At 36.1% G+C, this 25,138-nt stretch overlaps 3 protein-coding genes across 3 annotated transcripts in view; 1 reads left to right on the forward strand and 2 right to left on the reverse strand.

The window, feature by feature from the left end:
• Positions 1-2,387: 2,387 nt before the first annotated feature.
• On the reverse strand, positions 2,388-5,014 carry LOC130222554 (transmembrane protein 243-like). The gene is made up of 4 exons (XM_056455107.1): positions 4,937-5,014; positions 2,999-3,049; positions 2,672-2,776; positions 2,388-2,590 (listed from the first exon to the last, which is right to left on the reverse strand). The coding sequence occupies exons 1-4, from the start codon at positions 5,012-5,014 to the stop codon at positions 2,447-2,449; spliced, it is 378 nt and encodes a 125-aa protein (XP_056311082.1). The 3' UTR covers positions 2,388-2,446.
• Positions 5,015-16,616: 11,602 nt separating this feature from the next.
• Positions 16,617-25,138, forward strand: part of dclre1c (DNA cross-link repair 1C, PSO2 homolog (S. cerevisiae)) — a 28,940-nt gene continuing 20,418 nt past the window's right edge. The window contains exons 1-2 of the mRNA XM_056455958.1: positions 16,617-16,758; positions 17,215-17,355. The gene's annotated coding sequence lies outside the window, so the exon portion shown is untranslated. The remainder of the gene's footprint in view (positions 16,759-17,214; positions 17,356-25,138) is intronic.
• On the reverse strand, positions 20,100-23,529 carry LOC130223211 (transmembrane protein 243-like). Its single transcript, XM_056455963.1, has 4 exons — positions 23,152-23,529; positions 21,217-21,267; positions 20,894-20,998; positions 20,100-20,812 (listed from the first exon to the last, which is right to left on the reverse strand). Exons 1-4 carry the CDS (start codon positions 23,227-23,229, stop codon positions 20,669-20,671), a joined length of 378 nt encoding a protein of 125 aa, XP_056311938.1. The 5' UTR covers positions 23,230-23,529; the 3' UTR covers positions 20,100-20,668.

A 25,138-nucleotide genomic window follows, 5' to 3' on the forward strand; every position in this document is an offset into this window, starting at 1 on the left:
TCCGCCTCTTATCTCTTGTCGCCCCAGCTTGTTTCCGGTATCCGCCTCTTATGTTGTACCGCCCCAGGTACTTTGCTGTGTTCACAGCTGTCTTTGGTGGGATTCGAGCCCATGCTTCAACGGTAACCTTGTCCGCAACCAACGGTGCTTGCCACTAGTGCCATCGTGACTTTCACACTGAGAGCTGTACTTCGCGCAATTTTGTTTTTTTTTTGACAACAGTTTAACATAAAGATTAGTTGGATTCGAACCCCGATCTCCAAGATGAAAGCTGAACTCTTTATCCACTGACCCATTTGGTCTGTGTAGTTCATCTGCGTCTTAAATGGGGTTTTATTGATCTGTTTATGGTGAATGCAGAAAAATTGTAATACTAGCGAGATTCGAACATAGGCTCTCTTGTTTGATAGGCAATTCTTCAACCACTAGACCACAGAGGTTATTCAGCAATTATTTGTTTTCAGCTGAAGGTTAGACTCCAGTTACAATGTAATGTTTGCAAGAGTGGGATTCGAACCCACATCTCTGCGTTATAAAATAGGCAAAGAGCAGCTCATTATCCACTGTACCACAGAGGCAGTGACAATCGCCAGGTGTTTGATTTAGAGTGATTATTTTTTTCATGACAGCTTATGCATTGATTTCAACACACTTCACTTTAGCAATAGTAGGATTCGAACCCCTGACTCTGCACTGTAAAATATGCAAAGAGCATATAGGTAGACCGTTTTCACAGTGATCCTTGTTTTCACCTTAGCGTAAGCATTGATTAACAAATATTTAACTTCAGCAAGAGCGGTATTGGAACCTACATCTCTGTGTTATAGAATATGTCAAGAGCGAATGATTATCCTCTGCACCACAGAGCTAGTAACGTTTGCCTTATGTTTGATTTCAGTATAAGTCATTTAAATTTATTGACACAGCTGAAGCATTGATTACAATATATTTAAGGTTAATTGGAGTAGAATAGGAGCTCATGATTTAGTGGTTCAAGTGCTTAAACACTAGTTTTGCAATCTGGGAGACCGGGGTTCAATCCCACCTTTGCAAATCTTGCGTTTAGGAAAAATAAACAAAGACACATAACAGCTACCATCAATCTGTTACAAACTTTGTGGTGCAGAGGACAACAGTTCATACTTTATATTTGCAATCAGAGAGTCAGTCGAGTTTGAGTATATTTATTGTGCATGTTTAACACCGTAGTTTTATTAGGAGTTTAATGTTGTCAGCAATTATACAGCGCACCACAGAGTTTGTGATGGTTCATAGGGGTTTGTTTTAAGGACTATTTAATGTTTCATTTTCTTTTACCGACATTTCAATGTCAGCAGTACTGGGACTTGAACTCTGGTTTCAGATACTGGAACGCACTGACTTATTGCTTGAGCCACTGAAGGACACAAGTATGATTGTGTTTTTTGCATATTGCAATTCTCAATGTTCAGCAGCTGAACTAATTACGCTGCAGCTGCATTTTAAGTCAGCAATTAAGAGATTTGAACTCCCGATGTGTGTTTTACCCTCTTTGGCCACATAAATTAATCCATGATTTTGCACATGGCTAAACTAATTACTAATCATCACCTGAGCTAGTGATGTTGAAGCGGGCTTTATTTGTAGCACTAATTAAACAAGCTTAACTGAATTTAAACTCAGCTTCAATAATTAATAAAAACAGTGCATCTGGTTGAACTTGCCATAGAATTTGCCAACATTTGCTAGCAAAGTCTGAACTTAAACCCTTAAAACAAAAACCATGGACAAGTAAATCTGAACAAAGCATGACTTATACTGAAGTGTGTTTAATGACTAAAATGACCATCAGGGATTAACTTTTTGTGTAAATCTTTGGTACAAAAACAAAGCAAACACCTTACAAATGCACATTGTGTATATGTATTTATTCATTACATAAAACCAAATTACAACAGGTTATAACCAAAAATATAAGGTTTTCACCCTATCAAAGAACACTGTTCATTAATTTAGAAAAAAAACAACAATTTCTCAACAACCGCTGCATGTTTTTAATCAAGTGCTCTTATTCGAGATTGCTTTTCTAATAATTTAAATACAAAATAAGCAATTTCTTCATTAGGAATGTGTACCATAGATGTATCATGTACAAATATAAAAGCATTGTGGATGGCTTATCTCAAAAACTCCGGTCTTGTCTTTACATTGGCATACAAGTTAAGCTGTGTACAGCATTGAGGGTGCAAACGTGTGCACGGACATCCCAGAGTGCTACTGATCGCTAACATATTTGCATCTGTAATATGTTTATGTGCATTAATATGGCTCCCAAAGGCAGACTGGCCTGCCCACACAAACGGGGCTTGTAGGAAAATGAATTCTCCCGATCAAGAATTCAAGTGGTGTTTATGTGGGTTTCCAAAGCTCCCACATGACGATGAACATTCTGCGCTTCCTGTGGTTTTTATAAGGCATTGCTCTGTTTATCACGTCCCACGTCATGAAAGTACAAGTTGGCACAGATACACAGCAGAACGATGGAGCAGAGCATGTAGTAGATCAAGTTGCGGAACTTCGGCTCCAGATCGCCCTGCCTATACCAGTATATCTGAAAGAATGAGAGAGATTGCATTTACTTGCATTGATTGTTTTTTGGTACGATTGAAATAATCAATGCGTCTCCACTTACCAGAACCAACACTGAGCCGCAGACTAGCATGATGCAGATGGCAAAGAATATATTGAGTGGTTTGGGAGGCAGTGAAGGGAAGACGAATGAGCTAATGATGGTCACCTGAAAGAGATGCTGAGTTTATTATGAAATATGATAAACAGGTTGACTGAGGATATGCTCATATGATGATGTACTAAAGTTCACTGTTTTCACCAAAAAAATAACTACATTTCATGGATTATGCTGTCTTCAAAAGCAAAATGAAGAACCAAAAAACATTTTTAATTGAAAGTGAGGTTGCGTAAATGGCCCCTGGGATTTTCATTCGAGTTAAACACTTACCAGAACAAGTAAAGATGCAAGTCCACCAACTACTAGATTGATGATTCTATCCTGGAGGTGATCACAACATTATATTAGTGTACAGATGTAGATAACATAAAAAAGGAAGCAATATAACATCACTTTACAGGTACTTTCCAATGGAAAATATATTCTTGTTATACCTACCCTACATAGCACCAATGTAATGCTTCAAGAGTATAAAAAATAAGTTTGTGAAATAAGAAAATTTAAATTATTTACAGATAAAGTTCATAGTTATTTACTAAATTTCTCATCAATATTTTAAATATGTGACCCCTGAACCACAAATCGTCATAAGAATGCATTTTCATGGCTATACAAATTTAATAAGCTTTTTTTTACCCTCCTCATGCTTCACCATGTGTTTCATGAAAGAAACTGCATGCTTTGGTTGGGTATGTTTAAACTTGAAAGTAGTTTTACTTAATACACAATTTTCCTATGGCAAGAAATTAGGGTGCCTCCCAGTGGTGAAAAACATGTAATCACCACAGGTATTATTTAGTAGTTTGGTATTTAACTAATTTGGCAACCGGTAAAACAGTTTTGAAAGGGTATTTTTGCATGCATCCCCAAACTGAATACTTTCTTATATTCTACGCCATTTTGTTGTTATAATATTAGTGTTAGTAGTGCATTCACACCGAAAAATCGAAATAAAGAATAAGTACACTATAAATATCAGAATGATGCACTTAATCAACAGAGTTAAAAGAAGATGTGGGATGTTCGACAGTTGGATTATTTTATTTTGGATTGTGGAAGCAAAATTCTCCTACGCAAGTGATTATGGCGCCGCCCGGTGGTGAATGTTACGTGACGGGTATTATTGGTAGTTTAGTAATTCAACTGGCAACATTGACTTGGAAGGAACGGTTTGATAAGGGTTTTTTGCATACATAATGTGCATCCCAAATCAAATACTTTTGCACTATTCTACACAATTTTGTCATTTGAATAGTGCAAGTAGTGCATTTAAAATTTACAAAAGAATAAGTGCCTATAAATATCAGAATGATGCACTTAATCAACAGATATAAAAGATGTGTGAGATGTTGGACACTTCATACACTCAATCACAGTTAGATTATCTATTTTAGATTGTGGAAGCAAGATTCTCTTACATAAGTAATTACGGCGCCGCCTGGTGGTGAATGTAGATGTACCTGCGACAGGTATTATTTATTTAACTAATTTGGCAACTGTTAAACATTGACTGGGAAGTCGTTTGAATATCTATTTATTAAAACAATGTTTGATTGATGACATTAATATTCATAATATGTGACATTAAGCGTGTCATTTGTAAAGCAACTATATATTATAAACCATTTTGATGAATGTAAAACAATAACAATGGTCCTAACATATATCCTGTTTTACATTTTCCATCGCTTCCGAGAATTCAAACAGGTCAGCATATTGATAAATAAAGTTATTACAGCTGTTTTAACCTTACGATATTATTCAATTGCATCTTGTTGCGTTGTGAAATTGTTTGAAAACAAGCAGGGAAATGTTTCATGGGTCAACCACATCACAAATTGAAATGGCCTATAGAAATCATATTAAATACTAATAAATCATCAATATTTTAATACTAATGAATCATTGAATATGAAATAAATCATATTAAATAGCAAGCTTTATTGTTTTACATAAAGTCCCAACAAGAGTTTCTGGAAAAATATAAGGCGTGTTGTGTAAATTATGATAAAAATGTATGCCATTGTTATTGTGATAACTATTGTTGAAAAACAGATCGTTCTACATATTCTAATATATCAATAAATTATAGTTAGGCTAATTTGTTTAGAATAAATTATAGTGTTGTTTCAAATAGCACTAGAAAAAAAGCTTCAATGTGATTTCATGTTGACTTAGAAAGGCCAAATAAATAAATCATTGAGTTACCCTGGCCGAGGTCTCCCCGAACAGAGGCCTGTTGTCCATGCCACTGGTGCCATAGGTGCGGGTAGTGAAGTCATCCATGGCCAGAGACGACACATACACACTTCCCTGAGGTCCCTTCTAGCAGGCTGCAGCTCTTCTGGCGGGAGGCTTGGCGGGTGCATGATCTGCTCGCGCTTCTCTCCTAACCTGGTACCAGACTTGCTGTACAAGTTTTTTGGTCCAGAATTGTTAGTTGGTCAGGATAACAAATTTTGGGTTTTCATTTTTTGCTGATGATTGAAAGTCAGGTTTTACTTCCCACCAGAGTAGGGGTCCTTGCTGTATAGAGCAAGTGGTAGTAGGGTTGCACCAGCATGGTTTGGTAGGCTATTGCTTGAGGCTGGAACATAAAGTGCCACACTAGAGGCTTAGTAACCACTAGCTAGTTGTAACATAAATTTGTTCTTACTTCGGTTGCACCACATGCTCTTAAAGGCAGAAACATAGTTAGTAGGCGTAAGCTCTCGGTAAAGTAATGCGTAGTCGCATTGAATGACGTAATATCCAATAAAAAGCCTTTAAATCGTTAAACTGCTTTAAAATTCTGCATTTATATCAGCTGCTCCAAGAAAACCACAACATATCATGTACACAATGTCCAATGCAAATTAAATGACAACATTACAGTGAGTCAAGGACAGACGACACACATACCTGCTGTGTGTGATGTGAATGCAGGTGAAATACACATTAAGTTATCCAAACATTAAACCTGATATTATTTTAATAGGCTGCACATGAAAGAGAAAAAAACAGGGAGAAAAGCTCAGTCATGAGTGATTGTGACTTTAAATGATGGGTACAATAAACAAAACACTTGAACTATTGTTTTACAAACCAAAACTATTTGAGATTTGAGTGTAAATAAGGCTGTGAGTGGAGGGAGATCATTCTTCAGTATCACCATGAGCTCCTCTGTGTAAACTAATCTCGCTCTCATCTCTTTCTACAGATATTCATGGGTAGAGGCTGCTGTAAATACTTAGTTGGAGCGTAGCGTTACATTTACACTAAGATCAGTGGTGCAACACAAAAATATTTAGTAGTGTGTAACTTAGTGTCCCTTTATGTCACAACCAGGCTGTTTTAACTCATACACTGCTGGTGCAACCGGCCCCAAATCTTGAGTTAAACACTTTAATAAACAAAGTTAAAACACTGGTCTTTCATCGTCAGTATTATTAGCAAACATTAAAATGCCCTAAATCACAACATTTTATTTGAAATGGAGAAGAAAGGTCAATATCATCAGTAAGTGACAGAATAAGCTATAACTGAACATTGAAAATGCAAAGAAACCAATAATTCCATCTGGTATTTCAATGTTGTGCTGTAGCTGTGCTTTAACAAATGATACAGCACATGAAATGAAGTCAGTTTATGTGTCTCTTCTACAAAAAAAGAATGTATTTGGGTCATACGATCAACAAAAGCAGAGCTGTGGGACGTGTGGATAGACAGTGCCTGTAATGAAGGACATCCACTCATGGACAGGTAAAGTACTGTTATGAACCAAACACATAGACCACTATCAATTTCATGTCAAAGCTCAAAATAAAGTGGCACAACTGAACATTTTTAGACATTCATTCATAAATGAACACATCGGTCTGATCTTGTGCATCTGTTATTTGAATATGTAAAAGTATTTAGTCATTAGCTCACACAGACTTTAATGATCATTCACTCAATATTGCCTAAATAACTAATCAAGCTTTACATGCATCATGAATGATCAGTCCTTATAATGTTTGGCTGTGGTTTAACCTGTGCTGGAAATAAATGGTCATCATAGGTCTGTAGAAGCCAGAGACTCATCCATCCTGACCATCCAGAGACTCAGAGCTTTACATCTTCATTACTGAAGCAGAGGAAGAGCCGTTCAGTAAAAACTCTTGAGCCGAGATCTTCATGATGAACAAAAGTGAAATTATATTTAACTTAATTCTTCATACTTTAACTTAACACTGATTTATAAAGCACATGCTGCAGCCTGTATTACTGAACTGAATGAATATGCATCAAGTGGCAATGACATTTAACTTGTTTTGGAGATATAAACATTTGTTTAAATGGATAGTGTGAAATAAATGTGGATGTACAGTTTTTAAATAAAAAATTATATCTTGAACAATCTGAGGTTAAACTTCTCTTTCAAGATCACACTGGGAAAATAATGAGATTGCTAGAGAATTAGTAAGAGTTAAATGGTTATAATGCAAATTGCACTGGTTTTAATAGAAACTGCAATGTCCTGGTGAGTTTTACTTGTAATGTGTTGCCTTCTACCTTATATGAAGACCTGAGCATATATGAACATATGAGAGAGGATCTGGAGCAATTCAACCCCTCTACCACCAGATGCCCAGAGTTAGGCAGTTTAGCCGAAGACACATTGGCAATCTCCTTTTATTAAAAGCAGTGCTAAAATATCCATATATGAACATCTGAAATTATAGCGAATATATTTAAACATATATGCACATATTTTAATTACTTTATATTTTTTAATTATATATTTATATTAATGATATTTGTAAACGAACATGTTTCATATGTGACATATTTTATATATGTGAAATCTAAACATGAACTTGAATGTCATATGGGTCATTTTCATGCATTGCCATGTCAGATTTCTCTGTGGGATTGTGTGGTGGTAACTGGATGGTAAAAGCACAAAATCCTGCTGGTCTGGAATTGTTTGCAGATTCCAGCAGCATTGATATAAATGATGGTTGATTCTGCAAACAAGACACAGCAAAACACTTCAACAGTGAAAACAGCGGCGCACGTGCATGTAAATAATCAAGTCAAACGCACATCTACTTTACCCAGAGTCTCGGAGGATTGTCCATTCATTGCTGCGAGTGTTTACATGAGCTTTCCAGTTCATCTGTTTTACTCCAGGTTAAAGCTGATCTCGATCTTCTGCTGGCCGAGACACTCACAAAGTCAAATGTGTTGTAAAATATCCTAGAATGTGTTTAAATCTCCTTAATCTCTCTTCAGTGTTCACGCGACTGACTCTCCGTCCACCTTGTGTTTATTTCATTAATGCGGATACACCTATTGACCACAGGAGGGACCTGAGGATCACCTATTCACAAGTTTATTAGGCACTTTTCTTGAGCATTAACGTGTTTTAAATGCATTATAAAGACCTTCTGAGTCTGTGATTGGAATTTGACATTAAACTATTAAAATAACAATTTTAAGCGTGTTAAACTACAATATTACTCGTGTGTTGTAAACTGTAGCGCAGTTCTCCATCCGCTCCACTAGGCGGCGCGCATTGTTCACGTTGAGTCTGACCCGCAGCTTCAGGTGTTTGACAGCATGAGGCTTGATGATACAACACATAAACACAAATCCTGACAGCTCCGTGATTTCATTATAATATCTGTAAACAGCGCATAAACAAGCCGAACCGTAAAGTGCAGGAACACCGTGACAATACAGTGACCTGTAAGTAACGTTTATATTGTGTTGTTGTTTGAATAAATGAATGTTTCTTCTCCCATGGCTGGGCAGGTCAGTTTATTTAGATAAACATTATAGTCACAATGTTGTCATTTTAATGGGTTATTTTCACAGTGTTTCTTTTATTTGACAACATGAGCATGATTAAGACAGTCTGGTCCTTAATGGAGGTTTATCACAGACTTGACATGATGCTCTTTGGCTGTATGAATTGATCTGTTTATGGTGAATGCAGAAAAATTGTAATACTAGCGAGATTCGAACATAGGCTCTCTTGTTTGATAGTCAATTCTTCAACACTAGACCACAGAGGTTATTCAGCAATTATTTGTTTTCAGCTGAAGGTTAGACTCCAGTTACAATGTAATGTTTTGCAAGAGTGGGATTCGAAACCCACATCTCTGCGTTATAAAATAAGCAAAGAGCACTCATTATCCACTGTACCACAGAGGCAGTGACAATGGCCAGGTGTTTGATTTTAGAGTGATTATTTTTTTTCATGACAGCTTATGTATTGATTTCAGCACACTTCACTTTAGCAATAGTAGGATTCGAACCCCTGACTCTGCACTGTAAATATGCAAAGAGCATATAGGTAGACCGTTTTCACAGTGATCCTTGTTTTCACCTTAGCGTAAGTATTGATTAACAAATATTTCACTTCAGCAAGAGCGGTATTGGAACCTACATCTCTGTGTTATACAATATGTCAAGAGCGAATGATTATCCTCTGCACCACAGAGCTAATAACGTTTGCCTTATGTGTGATTTACGTATAAGTCATTTAAATTTATCGACACAGCTTAAGCATTGATTACAATATATTTAAGGTTAATTGGAGTAGGAATATGAGCTCATGATTTAGTGGTTCAAGTGCTTAAACACTAGTTTTGCAATCTGGGAGACCGGGGGTTCAATCCCACCTTTGCAAATCTTGCGTTTAGGAAAAATAAACAAAGGACGCATAACAGCTACCATCAATCTGTTACAAACTTTGTGGTGCAGAGGACAACAATTCATACTTTATATTTTGCAATCAGAGAGTCAGTCGAGTTTGAGTATATTTATTGTGCATGTTTAACACCGTAGTTTTATTAGGAGTTTAATGTTGTCAGCAATTATACAGCGCACCACAGAGTTTGTGATGGTTCATAGGGGTTTGTTTAAGGACTATTTAATGTTTCATTTTCTTTTACCGACATTTCAATGTCAGCAGTACTGGGACTTGAACTCTGGTTTCAGATACTGGAACGCACTGACTTATTGCTTGAGCCACTGAAGGACAGAAAGTATGATTGTGTTTTTTGCATATTGCAATTCTCAATGTTCAGCAGCTGAACTAATTACGCTGCAGCTGCATTTTAAGTCAGCAATTAAGAGATTTGAACTCCCGATGTGTGTTTTACCCTCTTTGGCCACATAAGTTAATCCATGATTTTGCACATGGCTAACTAATTACTAATCATCACCTGAGCTAGTGATGTTGAAGCGGGCTTTATTTGTAGCACTAATTAAACAAGCTTAACTGAATTTAAACTCAGCTTCAATAATTAATAAAAACAGTGCATCTGGTTGAACTTGCCATAGAATTTGCCAACATTTGCTAGCAAAGTCTGAACTTAAACCCTTTTAAATAAAACCATGGACAAGTAAAATCTGAACAAAGCATGACTTATACTGAAGTGTGTTTAATGACTAAAAATGACCATCAGGGATTAAACTTTTGTGTAAATGTTTGGTACAAAACAAAGCAAACACCTTACAAATGCACATTGTGTATATGTATTTATTCATTACATAAAACCAAATTACAACAGGTTATAACCAAAAATATAAGGTTTTCACCCTATCAAAGAACACTGTTCATTAATTTAGAAAAAAATGAACAAAACAACAATTTCTCAACAACCGCTGCATGTTTTTAATCAAGTGCTCTTATTCGAGATTGCTTTTCTAATAATTTAATACAAAATAAGCAATTTCTTCATTAGGAATGTGTACCATAGATGTATCATGTACAAATATAAAAGCATTGTGGATGGCTTATCTCAAAAACTCCGGTCTTGTCTTTACATTGGCATACAAGGTTAAGCTGTGTACAGCATTGAGGGTGCAAACGTGTGCACGGACATCCCAGAGTGCTACTGATCGCCAACATATTTGCATCTGTAATATGTTTATGTGCATTACTATGGCTCCCAAAGGCAGACTGGCCTGCCCACACAAACGGGGCTTGTAGGAAAATGAATTCTCCTGATTCAAGAATTCAAGTGGTGTTTATGTGGGTTTCCAAAGCTCCCACATGACGATGAACATTCTGCGCTTCCTGTGGTTTTTATAAGGCATTGCTCTGTTTATCACGTCCCACGTCATGAAAGTACAAGTTGGCACAGATACACAGCAGAACGATGGAGCAGAGCATGTAGTAGATCAAGTTGCGGAACTTCGGCTCCAGATCGCCCTGCCTATACCAGTATATCTGAAAGAATGAGAGAGATTGCATTTACTTGCATTGATTGTTTTTTGGTACGATTGAAATAATCAATGCTTCTCCACTTACCAGAACCAACACTGAGCCGCAGGACTAGCATGATGCAGATGGCAAAGAATATATTGAGTGGTTTGGGAGGCAGTGAAGGGAAGACGAATGAGCTAATGATGGTCACCTGAAAGAGATGCTGAGTTTATTATAAATATGATAAACAGGTTGACTGAGGATATGCTCATATGATGATGTACTAAAGTCACTGTTTTCACCAAAAAATAACTACATTTCATGGATTATGCTGTTTCAAAAGCAAATGAAGAACCAAAAACAGTTTTAATTGAAAGTGAGGTTGCGTAAATGGCCCCTGGATTTTCATTCGATGTTAAACACTTACCAGAACAAGTAAGATGCAAGTCCACCAACTACTAGATTGATGATTCTATCCTGTAGGTGATCAACAACATTATATTAGTGTACAGTGTAGATAACATAAAAAAGGAAGCAATATAACATCACTTTACAGGTACTTTTCCAATGGAAAATATATTCCTTGTTATACCTACACTACATAGCACCAATGTAATGCTTCAAGAGTATAAAAAATAAGTTTGAAATAAGAAATTTAAATTATTTACAGATAAAGTTCATAGTTATTTACTAAATTTCTCATCAATATTTAAATATGTGACCCTGAACCACAAAATCAGTCATAAGAATGCATTTTCATGGCTATACAAATTTAATAAGCTTTTTTTACCCTCTCATGCTTCACCATGTGTTTCATGAAAGAAAACTGGCATGCTTTGGTTGGGTATGTTTAAACTTGAAAGTAGTTTTACTTAATACACAATTTTCCTACGCAAGAAATTAGGGTGCCTCCCAGTGGTGAAAAACAATGTAATCACCACAGGTATTATTTAGTAGTTTGGTAATTAACTAATTTGGCAACCGGTAAACAGTTTGAAAGGGTATTTTTGCATGCATCCCAAACTGAATACTTTCTTAATATTCTACGCCATTTGTTGTTATAATATTAGTGTTAGTAGTGCATTCACACCGAAAATCGAATAAAGAATAAGTACCACTATAAATATCAGAATGATGCACTTAATCAACAGATTAAAAGAAGATGTGGGATGTTCGACCGTTGGATTATTTATTTTGGATTGTGGAAGCACAATTCTCCTACGCAAGTGATTATGGCGCCGCCCGTGTGGTGAATGTACGTGACGGGTATTATTTGGTAGTTAGTAATTCAACTGGCAACATTGACTTGGAAACGGTTTGAAAGGGTTTTTTGCATACATAATGTGCATCCCAAATCAAATACTTTTGCACTATTCTACACAATTTTGTCATTTGAATAGTGCAAGTAGTGCATTTAAAAATTTACAAAGAATAAGTGCACTTTAAATATCAGAATGATGCACTTAATCAACAGATAAAAAGATGTGTGAGATGTTGGACACTTCATACACTCAATCACAGTTAGATTATCTATTTTAGATTGTGGAAGCAAGATTCTCCTACATAAGTAATTACGGCGCCGCCTGGTGGTGAATGTAGATGTACCTGCGACAGGTATTATTTATTTAACTAATTTGGCAACTGTTAAACATTGACTGGGAAGTCGTTTGAATATCTATTTATTAAAAACAATGTTTTGATTGATGACATTAATATTCATAATATTGTGACATTAAGCATGTCATTTGTAAAGCAACTATATATTATAAACCATTTTGATGAATGTAAACAATAACAATGGTCCTAACATATATCCTGTTTTACATTTTCCATCGCTTCCGAGAATTCAAACAGGTCTGCATATTGATAAATAAAGTTATTGCAGCGTTTTAACCTTACGATATGATTCAATTGCATCTTGTTGCAGTTGTGAAATTGTTTGAAAACAAGCAGGAAATGTTCATGGGTCAACCACATCAACAAATTGAAATGGCCTATAGAAATCATATTAAATACTAATAAATCATCAATATTTTAATACTAATGAATCATTGAATATGAAATAAATCATATTAAATAGCAAGCTTTATTGTTTTACCTAAAGTCCCAACAAGAGTTTCTGGAAAAATATAAGGCGTGTTGTGTAAATTATGATAAAAATGTATGCCATTGTTATTGTGATAACTATTGTTGAAAAACAGATAGTTCTACATTCTAATATATCAAATAAATTATAGTTAGGCTAATTTGTTTAGAATAAATTATTAGTGTTGTTTCAAATAGCACTAGAAAAAAAAGCTTCAATTGTGATTTCATGTTGACTTTAGAAAGGCAAATAAATAAATCAATGAGTTACCCTGGCCGAGGTCTCCCCGAACAGAGGCCTGTTGTCCATGCCACTGGTGCCATAGGTGCGTGTAGTGAAGTCATCCATGGCCAGAGCGACACATACACACTTCCCTGAGTCCTTCTAGCAGCTGCAGCTCTTCTGGCGTGGAGGATGGCGGTGCATGATCGCGCTTCTCTCCTAACCTGTATCAGACTTGCTGAAAGTTTTTGTCCAGAAATTGTTAGTTGGTCAGGATAACAAATTTGTTTTCATTTGTTGTGATGATTGAAAGTCAGGTTTACTCCACCAGAGTAGGGGTCCTTCTGTATAGATCAGTGGTAGGGTTGCACCAGCTGTTGGTAGGCTATTGCTTGAGCTGGAACATAAAGTGCACACTAGAGGCTTAGTAACCACTAGCTAGTTTGTAACTAAATTTGTTCTTACTTCGGTTGCACCACATGCTCTTAAAGGCAGAACATAGTTAGTAGGCCGTAAGCTCTCGGTAAAGTAATGCGTAGTCGCATTGAATGACGTAATATCCAATAAAAAGCCTTTAAATCGTTAAACTGCTTTAAAATTCTGCATTTATATCAGCTGCTCCAAGAAAACCACAACATATCATGTACACAATGTCCAATGCAAATTAAATGACAACATTACAGTGAGTCAAGGACAGACGACACACATACCTGCTGTGTGTGATGTGAATGCAGGTGAAATACACATTAAGTTATCCAAACATTAAACCTGATATTATTTTAATAGGCTGCACATGAAAGAGAAAAAAACAGGGAGAAAGCTCAGTCATGAGTGATTGTGACTTTAAATGATGGGTACAATAAACACAAAACACTTGAACTATTGTTTTACAAACCAAAACTATTTGAGATTTGAGTGTAAATAAGGCTGTGAGTGGAGGGAGATCATTCTTCAGTATCACCATGAGCTCCTCTGTGTAAACTAATCTCGCTCTCATCTCTTTTCTACAGATATTCATGGGTAGAGGCTGCTGTAAGTACTTAGTTGGAGCGTAGCGTTACATTTACACTAAGATCAGTGGTGCAACACAAAAATATTTAGTAGTGTGTAACTTAGTGTCCCTTTATGTCACAACCAGGCTGTTTTAACTCATACGCTGCTGGTGCAACCGGCCCCAAATCTTGAGTTAAACACTTTAATAAACAAAGTTAAAACACTGGTCTTTCATCGTCAGTGTTATTAGCAAACATTAAATGCCCTAAATCACAACATTTTATTTGAAATGGAGAAGAAAGGTCAATATCATCAGTAAGTGACAGAATAAGCTATAACTGAACATTGAAAATGCAAAGAAACCAATAATTCCATCTGGTATTTCAATGTTGTGCTGTAGCTGTGCTTTAACAAATGATACAGCACATGAAATGAAGTCAGTTTATGTGTCTCTTCTACAAAATAAAGAATGTATTTGGGTCATACAATCAACAAAAGCAAAGCTGTGGGACGTGTGGATAGACAGTGCCTGTAATGAAGGACATCCACTCATGGACAGGTAAAGTACTGTTATGAACCAAACACATAGACCACTATCAATTTCATGTCAAAGCTCAAAATAAAGTGGCACAACTGAACATTTTTAGACAGTCATTCATAATTGAACACATCGGTCTGATCTTGTGCATCTGTTATTTGAATATGTAAAAGTATTTAGTCATTAGCTCACACAGACTTTAATGATCATTCACTCAATATTGCCTAAATAACTAATCAAGCTTTACATGCATCATGAATGATCAGTCCTTATAATGTTTGGCTGTGGTTTAACCTGTGCTGGAAATAAATGGTCATCATAGGTCTGTAGAAGCCAGAGACTCATCCATCCTGAGCCATCCAGAGACTCAGAGCTTTACATCTTCATTACTGAAGCAGAGGAAGAGCCGTTCAGTAAAAACTGTTGAGCCGAGATCTTCATGATGAACAAAAGTGAAATTATATTTAACGTAATTCTTCATACTTTAACTTAACACTGATTTATAAAGCACATGCTGCAGCCTGTATTACTGAACTGAATGAATATGCATCAAGTGGCAATGACATTTAACTTGTTTTGGAGATATAAACATTTGTTTAAATTGATAGTGTGAAATAAATGTGGGATGTACAGTTTTTACAAATAAAAATTATATCTTGAACAATCTGAGGTTAAACTTCTCTTTCAAGATCACACTGGGAAAATAATGAGATTGCTAGAGAATTAGTAAGAGTTAAATGGTTATAATGCAAATTGCGCTGGTTTTAATAGAAACTGCAATGTCCTGGTGAGTTTTACTTGTAATGTGTTGCCTTCTACCTTATATGAAGACCTGAGCATATATGAACATATGAGAGAGGATCTGGAGCAACTCAACCCCTCTACCACCAGATGCCCAGAGTTAGGCTTTTTAGCCGAAGACACATTGGCAATCTTCTTTTATTAAAAGCAGTGCTAAAATATCCATATATGAGCATCTGAAATTATAGCGAATATATTTAAACATATATGCACATATTTTAATTACTTTTACATTTTTTTATTATATATTTATATTAATGATATTTGTAAACGAACATGTTTCATATGTGACATATTTTATATATGTGAAATCTAAACATGAACTTGAATGTCATATGGGTCATTTTCATGCATTGCCATGTCAGATTTCTATGTGGGATTGGTGTGGTGGTAACTGGATGGTAAAAGCACAAAATCCTGCTGGTCTGGAATTGTTTGCAGATTCCAGCTGCATTGATATAAATGATGGTTGATTCTGCAAACAAGACACAGCAAAACACTGCAACAGTGAACAACAGCGGCGCACGTGCATGTAAATAAATCAAGTCAAACGCTCATCTACTTTACCCAGAGTCTCGGAGGATTGTCCATTCATTGCTGCGAGTGTTTACATGAGCTTTCCAGTTCATCTGTTTTACTCCAGGTTAAAGCTGATCTCGATCTTCTGCTGGCCGAGACACTCACAAAGTCAAATGTGTTGTAAAATATCCTAGAATGTGTTTAAATCTCCTTAATCTCTCTTCAGTGTTCACGCGACTGACTCTCCGTCCACCTTGTGTTTATTTCATTAATGCGGATACACCTATTGACCACAGGAGGGACCTGAGGATCACCTATTCACAAGTTTATTAGGCACTTTTTCTTGAGCATTAACGTGTTTTTAAATGCATTATGAAGACCTTCTGAGTCTGTGATTGGAATTTGACATTAAACTATTAAAATAATAATTTTAAGCGTGTTAAACCTACAATATTACTCGTGTGTTGTAAACTGTAGCGCAGTTCTCCATCCGGTCCACTAGGCGGCGCGCGTTGCTTTACGTTCAGTCTGACCCGCAGCTTCAGGTGTTTGACAGCATGAGGCTTGATGATACAACACATAAACACAAATCCTGACAGCTCCGTGATTTCATTATAATATCTGTAAACAGCACATAAACAAGCCGAACCGTAAAGTGCAGGAACACAGTGACAATACAGTGACCTGTAAGTAACGTTTATATTGTTTGTTTGTTTGAATGAGTGAATGTTTCTTCTCCCATGGCTGGGCAGGTCAGTTTATTTAGATAAACATATGTCACAATGTTGTCATTTTAATGGGGTTATTTTCACAGTGTTTCTTTTATTTGACAACATGAGCATGTATTAAGGCAGTCTGGTTCTTAATGGAGGTTTATCACAGACTTGACATGATGCTCTTTTGCTGCTCTGTATGATATTCTCTTGCTGTTATTAGTATTTTTGTGTGTCTGTTGTCTTTGTATATAGGTGTTGTGTAGATCTAAAGTGCTATAATATTTTGAAATTACATTTAAAATCGTCTTAATTGGTTTTATTATTATATACTGTATTAATTTTGTTATTTCCTTTTTATGCAATATGATTTGTACTGCAAAAACAGGACAATCAATAGCATTTGTCTTGTTCTTTTGTACGTTATAGGCTTGCTATCGCTGAAACACAAAGACAGTTTGAAGGCCATAACCTTGACCTCAGGTTATCATTAGACAGAATGAAGTGAAGGACCCTTCATACACCAGACGGCAGGAGGGATTCATTAACTCACCTGGACTTCAACAGCATGTGAGTCACACAGTATTCGTTCTTTTAGAAGTGAGTTCCTGCTGTGTGTTTTGAACATTTAAAGACTTTTAATTATTAATATATTGTGATATGATTTTATTAAAATATGTGACAGACTTTTATAGTTATTTATAGTCAATATATTTTAATAGATTGTAAATATTTAAACTTAATTTAATGATTTTTATTGTTTTTAATTGTTTTCATATTCTTAATTTTGTTTTAAAATACAGTTTTGACACATTAAAAAGTAATTTAATTAGAGAAAAAGCTTTTAGTGTTAAAATTTGAAAATCCGACTGAAAGACGTAAGATTTATATATTACTAAATGTTCATATTTACAAAAACTAATAGTTATTTTATTGAAATGGTTTATTGTGTTCATTTGGCCTTTTTTTTTTTTTAAACTGTGGCACACATGGGTAACATCAAAATAACCAAAAGACCACTTCATGTTATGTCTAGTGATGGCCTAGTGGTCAGAGCAAAGGGTTAGAGATCCAAGGCCACCACACAAGACGTGGGTTCGAATCACCACGCTGATACTAAACTTTTCTAGAGAGCTCATTTTAGGCCTTTTTGGGGTTCAAAAAAAAGTTTTGGCGTTTTTTTTTCTTTGCTCCTCCTTCGCTCACCGCTCCTCCTCCTCAGGCACTGCTCCACCCTTCTCTCTCAGCCACGCCTCTCTCATGTTTGTCACGCCCACCTGTCAGTCCAGCCTTCCATCTCTTTTACCACCGCAGGTATGTTTCTGGTCCGTGTTTCATTGTCACCGATTAGTCTGGCCATTCTGTATCCCCATCTCAGCTTGTTTCCAGTATCCGCCTCTTATCTCTTACCGCCTCAGGTTGTTTCCGGTATCCGCCTCTTATCTCTTGTCGCCCCAGCTTGTTTCCGGTATCCGCCTCTTATGTTGTACCGCCCCAGGTACTTTGCTGTGTTCACAGCTGTCTTTGGTGGGATTCGAGCCCATGCTTCAACGGTAACCTTGTCCGCAACCAACGGTGCTTGCCACTAGTGCCATCGTGACTTTCACACTGAGAGCTGTACTTCGCGCAATTTTGTTTTTTTTTTGACAACAGTTTAACATAAAGATTAGTTGGATTCGAACCCCGATCTCCAAGATGAAAGCTGAACTCTTTATCCACTGACCCATTTGGTCTGTGTAGTTCATCTGCGTCTTAAATGGGGTTTTATTGATCTGTTTATGGTGAATGCAGAAAAATTGTAATACTAGCGAGATTCGAACATAGGCTCTCTTGTTTGATAGGCAATTCTTCAACCACTAGACCACAGAGGTTATTCAGCAATTATTTGTTTTCAGCTGAAGGTTAGACTCCAGTTACAATGTAATGTTTGCAAGAGTGGGATTCGAACCCACATCTCTGCGTTATAAAATAGGCAAAGAGCAGCTCATTATCCACTGTACCACAGAGGCAGTGACAATCGCCAGGTGTTTGATTTTAGAGTGATTATTTTTTTTCATGACAGCTTATGCATTGATTTCAACACACTTCACTTTAGCAATAGTAGGATTCGAACCCCTGACTCTGCACTGTAAAATATGCAAAGAGCATATAGGTAGACCGTTTTCACAGTGATCCTTGTTTTCACCTTAGCGTAAGCATTGATTAACAAATATTTAACTTCAGCAAGAGCGGTATTGGAACCTACATCTCTGTGTTATAGAATATGTCAAGAGCGAATGATTATCCTCTGCACCACAGAGCTAGTAACGTTTGCCTTATGTTTGATTTCAGTATAAGTCATTTAAATTTATTGACACAGCTGAAGCATTGATTACAATATATTTAAGGTTAATTGGAGTAGAATAGGAGCTCATGATTTAGTGGTTCAAGTGCTTAAACACTAGTTTTGCAATCTGGGAGACCGGGGTTCAATCCCACCTTTGCAAATCTTGCGTTTAGGAAAAATAAACAAAGACACATAACAGCTACCATCAATCTGTTACAAACTTTGTGGTGCAGAGGACAACAGTTCATACTTTATATTTGCAATCAGAGAGTCAGTCGAGTTTGAGTATATTTATTGTGCATGTTTAACACCGTAGTTTTATTAGGAGTTTAATGTTGTCAGCAATTATACAGCGCACCACAGAGTTTGTGATGGTTCATAGGGGTTTGTTTTAAGGACTATTTAATGTTTCATTTTCTTTTACCGACATTTCAATGTCAGCAGTACTGGGACTTGAACTCTGGTTTCAGATACTGGAACGCACTGACTTATTGCTTGAGCCACTGAAGGACACAAGTATGATTGTGTTTTTTGCATATTGCAATTCTCAATGTTCAGCAGCTGAACTAATTACGCTGCAGCTGCATTTTAAGTCAGCAATTAAGAGATTTGAACTCCCGATGTGTGTTTTACCCTCTTTGGCCACATAAATTAATCCATGATTTTGCACATGGCTAAACTAATTACTAATCATCACCTGAGCTAGTGATGTTGAAGCGGGCTTTATTTGTAGCACTAATTAAACAAGCTTAACTGAATTTAAACTCAGCTTCAATAATTAATAAAAACAGTGCATCTGGTTGAACTTGCCATAGAATTTGCCAACATTTGCTAGCAAAGTCTGAACTTAAACCCTTAAAACAAAAACCATGGACAAGTAAAATCTGAACAAAGCATGACTTATACTGAAGTGTGTTTAATGACTAAAAATGACCATCAGGGATTAACTTTTTGTGTAAATCTTTGGTACAAAAACAAAGCAAACACCTTACAAATGCACATTGTGTATATGTATTTATTCATTACATAAAACCAAATTACAACAGGTTATAACCAAAAATATAAGGTTTTCACCCTATCAAAGAACACTGTTCATTAATTTAGAAAAAAAACAAACAATTTCTCAACAACCGCTGCATGTTTTTAATCAAGTGCTCTTATTCGAGATTGCTTTTCTAATAATTTAAATACAAAATAAGCAATTTCTTCATTAGGAATGTGTACCATAGATGTATCATGTACAAATATAAAAGCATTGTGGATGGCTTATCTCAAAAACTCCGGTCTTGTCTTTACATTGGCATACAAGTTAAGCTGTGTACAGCATTGAGGGTGCAAACGTGTGCACGGACATCCCAGAGTGCTACTGATCGCTAACATATTTGCATCTGTAATATGTTTATGTGCATTAATATGGCTCCCAAAGGCAGACTGGCCTGCCCACACAAACGGGGCTTGTAGGAAAATGAATTCTCCCGATTCAAGAATTCAAGTGGTGTTTATGTGGGTTTCCAAAGCTCCCACATGACGATGAACATTCTGCGCTTCCTGTGGTTTTTATAAGGCATTGCTCTGTTTATCACGTCCCACGTCATGAAAGTACAAGTTGGCACAGATACACAGCAGAACGATGGAGCAGAGCATGTAGTAGATCAAGTTGCGGAACTTCGGCTCCAGATCGCCCTGCCTATACCAGTATATCTGAAAGAATGAGAGAGATTGCATTTACTTGCATTGATTGTTTTTTGGTACGATTGAAATAATCAATGCGTCTCCACTTACCAGAACCAACACTGAGCCGCAGACTAGCATGATGCAGATGGCAAAGAATATATTGAGTGGTTTGGGAGGCAGTGAAGGGAAGACGAATGAGCTAATGATGGTCACCTGAAAGAGATGCTGAGTTTATTATGAAATATGATAAACAGGTTGACTGAGGATATGCTCATATGATGATGTACTAAAGTCACTGTTTTCACCAAAAAATAACTACATTTCATGGATTATGCTGTTTCAAAAGCAAATGAAGAACCAAAAAACATTTTTAATTGAAAGTGAGGTTGCGTAAATGGCCCCTGGGATTTTCATTCGAGTTAAACACTTACCAGAACAAGTAAAGATGCAAGTCCACCAACTACTAGATTGATGATTCTATCCTGGAGGTGATCAACAACATTATATTAGTGTACAGTGTAGATAACATAAAAAAGGAAGCAATATAACATCACTTTACAGGTACTTTTCCAATGGAAAATATATTCCTTGTTATACCTACACTACATAGCACCAATGTAATGCTTCAAGAGTATAAAAAATAAGTTTGAAATAAGAAAATTTAAATTATTTACAGATAAAGTTCATAGTTATTTACTAAATTTCTCATCAATATTTAAATATGTGACCCTGAACCACAAAATCAGTCATAAGAATGCATTTTCATGGCTATACAAATTTAATAAGCTTTTTTTTACCCTCTCATGCTTCACCATGTGTTTCATGAAAGAAAACTGCATGCTTTGGTTGGGTATGTTTAAACTTGAAAGTAGTTTTACTTAATACACAATTTTCCTATGCAAGAAATTAGGGTGCCTCCCAGTGGTGAAAAACAATGTAATCACCACAGGTATTATTTAGTAGTTTGGTAATTTAACTAATTTGGCAACCGGTAAACAGTTTGAAAGGGTATTTTTGCATGCATCCCAAACTGAATACTTTCTTAATATTCTACGCCATTTTGTTGTTATAATATTAGTGTTAGTAGTGCATTCACACCGAAAAATCGAATAAAGAATAAGTACACTATAAATATCAGAATGATGCACTTAATCAACAGATTTAAAAGAAGATGTGGGATGTTCGACAGTTGGATTATTTATTTTGGATTGTGGAAGCAAAATTCTCCTACGCAAGTGATTATGGCGCCGCCCGGTGGTGAATGTACGTGACGGGTATTATTTGGTAGTTTAGTAATTCAACTGGCAACATTGACTTGGAAACGGTTTGAAAGGGTTTTTTGCATACATAATGTGCATCCCAAATCAAATACTTTTGCACTATTCTACACAATTTTGTCATTTGAATAGTGCAAGTAGTGCATTTAAAAATTTACAAAAGAATAAGTGCACTATAAATATCAGAATGATGCACTTAATCAACAGATAAAAAGATGTGTGAGATGTTGGACACTTCATACACTCAATCACAGTTAGATTATCTATTTTAGATTGTGGAAGCAAGATTCTCTTACATAAGTAATTACGGCGCCGCCTGGTGGTGAATGTAGATGTACCTGCGACAGGTATTATTTATTTAACTAATTTGGCAACTGTTAAACATTGACTGGGAAGTCGTTTGAATATCTATTTATTAAAAACAATGTTTTGATTGATGACATTAATATTCATAATATTGTGACATTAAGCGTGTCATTTGTAAAGCAACTATATATTATAAACCATTTTGATGAATGTAAACAATAACAATGGTCCTAACATATATCCTGTTTTACATTTTCCATCGCTTCCGAGAATTCAAACAGGTCAGCATATTGATAAATAAAGTTATTACAGCTGTTTTAACCTTACGATATGATTCAATTGCATCTTGTTGCAGTTGTGAAATTGTTTGAAAACAAGCAGGAAATGTTCATGGGTCAACCACATCAACAAATTGAAATGGCCTATAGAAATCATATTAAATACTAATAAATCATCAATATTTTAATACTAATGAATCATTGAATATGAAATAAATCATATTAAATAGCAAGCTTTATTGTTTTACATAAAGTCCCAACAAGAGTTTCTGGAAAAATATAAGGCGTGTTGTGTAAATTATGATAAAAATGTATGCCATTGTTATTGTGATAACTATTGTTGAAAAACAGATCGTTCTACATTCTAATATATCAAATAAATTATAGTTAGGCTAATTTGTTTAGAATAAATTATTAGTGTTGTTTCAAATAGCACTAGAAAAAAAGCTTCAATTGTGATTTCATGTTGACTTTAGAAAGGCAAATAAATAAATCATTGAGTTACCCTGGCCGAGGTCTCCCCGAACAGAGGCCTGTTGTCCATGCCACTGGTGCCATAGGTGCGTGTAGTGAAGTCATCCATGGCCAGAGCGACACATACACACTTCCCTGAGTCCTTCTAGCAGCTGCAGCTCTTCTGGCGTGGAGGATGGCGGTGCATGATCGCGCTTCTCTCCTAACCTGTATCAGACTTGCTGAAAGTTTTTGTCCAGAAATTGTTAGTTGGTCAGGATAACAAATTTGTTTTCATTTGTTGTGATGATTGAAAGTCAGGTTTACTCCACCAGAGTAGGGGTCCTTCTGTATAGATCAGTGGTAGGGTTGCACCAGCTGTTGGTAGGCTATTGCTTGAGCTGGAACATAAAGTGCACACTAGAGGCTTAGTAACCACTAGCTAGTTTGTAACTAAATTTGTTCTTACTTCTGTTGCACCACATGCTCTTAAAGGCAGAACATAGTTAGTAGGCCGTAAGCTCTCGGTAAAGTAATGCGTAGTCGCATTGAATGACGTAATATCCAATAAAAAGCCTTTAAATCGTTAAACTGCTTTAAAATTCTGCATTTATATCAGCTGCTCCAAGAAAACCACAACATATCATGTACACAATGTCCAATGCAAATTAAATGACAACATTACAGTGAGTCAAGGACAGACGACACACATACCTGCTGTGTGTGATGTGAATGCAGGTGAAATACACATTAAGTTATCCAAACATTAAACCTGATATTATTTTAATAGGCTGCACATGAAAGAGAAAAAAACAGGGAGAAAAGCTCAGTCATGAGTGATTGTGACTTTAAATGATGGGTACAATAAACAAAACACTTGAACTATTGTTTTACAAACCAAAACTATTTGAGATTTGAGTGTAAATAAGGCTGTGAGTGGAGGGAGATCATTCTTCAGTATCACCATGAGCTCCTCTGTGTAAACTAATCTCGCTCTCATCTCTTTTCTACAGATATTCATGGGTAGAGGCTGCTGTAAATACTTAGTTGGAGCGTAGCGTTACATTTACACTAAGATCAGTGGTGCAACACAAAAATATTTAGTAGTGTGTAACTTAGTGTCCCTTTATGTCACAACCAGGCTGTTTTAACTCATACGCTGCTGGTGCAACCGGCCCCAAATCTTGAGTTAAACACTTTAATAAACAAAGTTAAAACACTGGTCTTTCATCGTCAGTATTATTAGCAAACATTAAAATGCCCTAAATCACAACATTTTATTTGAAATTGAGAAGAAAGGTCAATATCATCAGTAAGTGACAGAATAAGCTATAACTGAACATTGAAAATGCAAAGAAACCAATAATTCCATCTGGTATTTCAATGTTGTGCTGTAGCTGTGCTTTAACAAATGATACAGCACATGAAATGAAGTCAGTTTATGTGTCTCTTCTACAAAATAAAGAATGTATTTGGGTCATACGATCAACAAAAGCAGAGCTGTGGGACGTGTGGATAGACAGTGCCTGTAATGAAGGACATCCACTCATGGACAGGTAAAGTACTGTTATGAACCAAACACATAGACCACTATCAATTTCATGTCAAAGCTCAAAATAAAGTGGCACAACTGAACATTTTTAGACATTCATTCATAATTGAACACATCGGTCTGATCTTGTGCATCTGTTATTTGAATATGTAAAAGTATTTAGTCATTAGCTCACACAGACTTTAATGATCATTCACTCAATATTGCCTAAATAACTAATCAAGCTTTACATGCATCATGAATGATCAGTCCTTATAATGTTTGGCTGTGGTTTAACCTGTGCTGGAAATAAATGGTCATCATAGGTCTGTAGAAGCCAGAGACTCATCCATCCTGAACCATCCAGAGACTCAGAGCTTTACATCTTCATTACTGAAGCAGAGGAAGAGCCGTTCAGTAAAAACTCTTGAGCCGAGATCTTCATGATGAACAAAAGTGAAATTATATTTAACTTAATTCTTCATACTTTAACTTAACACTGATTTAT

This window comes from Danio aesculapii, chromosome 4 (assembly GCF_903798145.1).
Source record: "Danio aesculapii chromosome 4, fDanAes4.1, whole genome shotgun sequence".
NCBI classification, from domain to species: domain Eukaryota; kingdom Metazoa; phylum Chordata; class Actinopteri; order Cypriniformes; family Danionidae; genus Danio; species Danio aesculapii.

Bases quoted from the DNA above. Each gene is read 5' to 3' on its own strand.
- LOC130223211 (XM_056455963.1), bottom strand. From the start codon at position 23,229: ATGGATGACTTCACTACACGCACCTATGGCACCAGTGGCATGGACAAC. The intron at 20,999-21,216 runs GTAAGTGTTTAA...CATCTCTTTCAG, and splicing joins TTGCATCTTTACTTGTTCTG to GTGACCATCATTAGCTCATT. The intron at 20,813-20,893 runs GTAAGTGGAGAC...TCATTCTTTCAG, and splicing joins GCGGCTCAGTGTTGGTTCTG to ATATACTGGTATAGGCAGGG.
- LOC130222554 (XM_056455107.1), bottom strand. From the start codon at position 5,014: ATGGATGACTTCACTACCCGCACCTATGGCACCAGTGGCATGGACAAC. The intron at 3,050-4,936 runs GTAACTCAATGA...GATCACCTCCAG, and splicing joins TCGGGGAGACCTCGGCCAGG to GATAGAATCATCAATCTAGT. The intron at 2,591-2,671 runs GTAAGTGGAGAC...TCATTCTTTCAG, and splicing joins GCGGCTCAGTGTTGGTTCTG to ATATACTGGTATAGGCAGGG.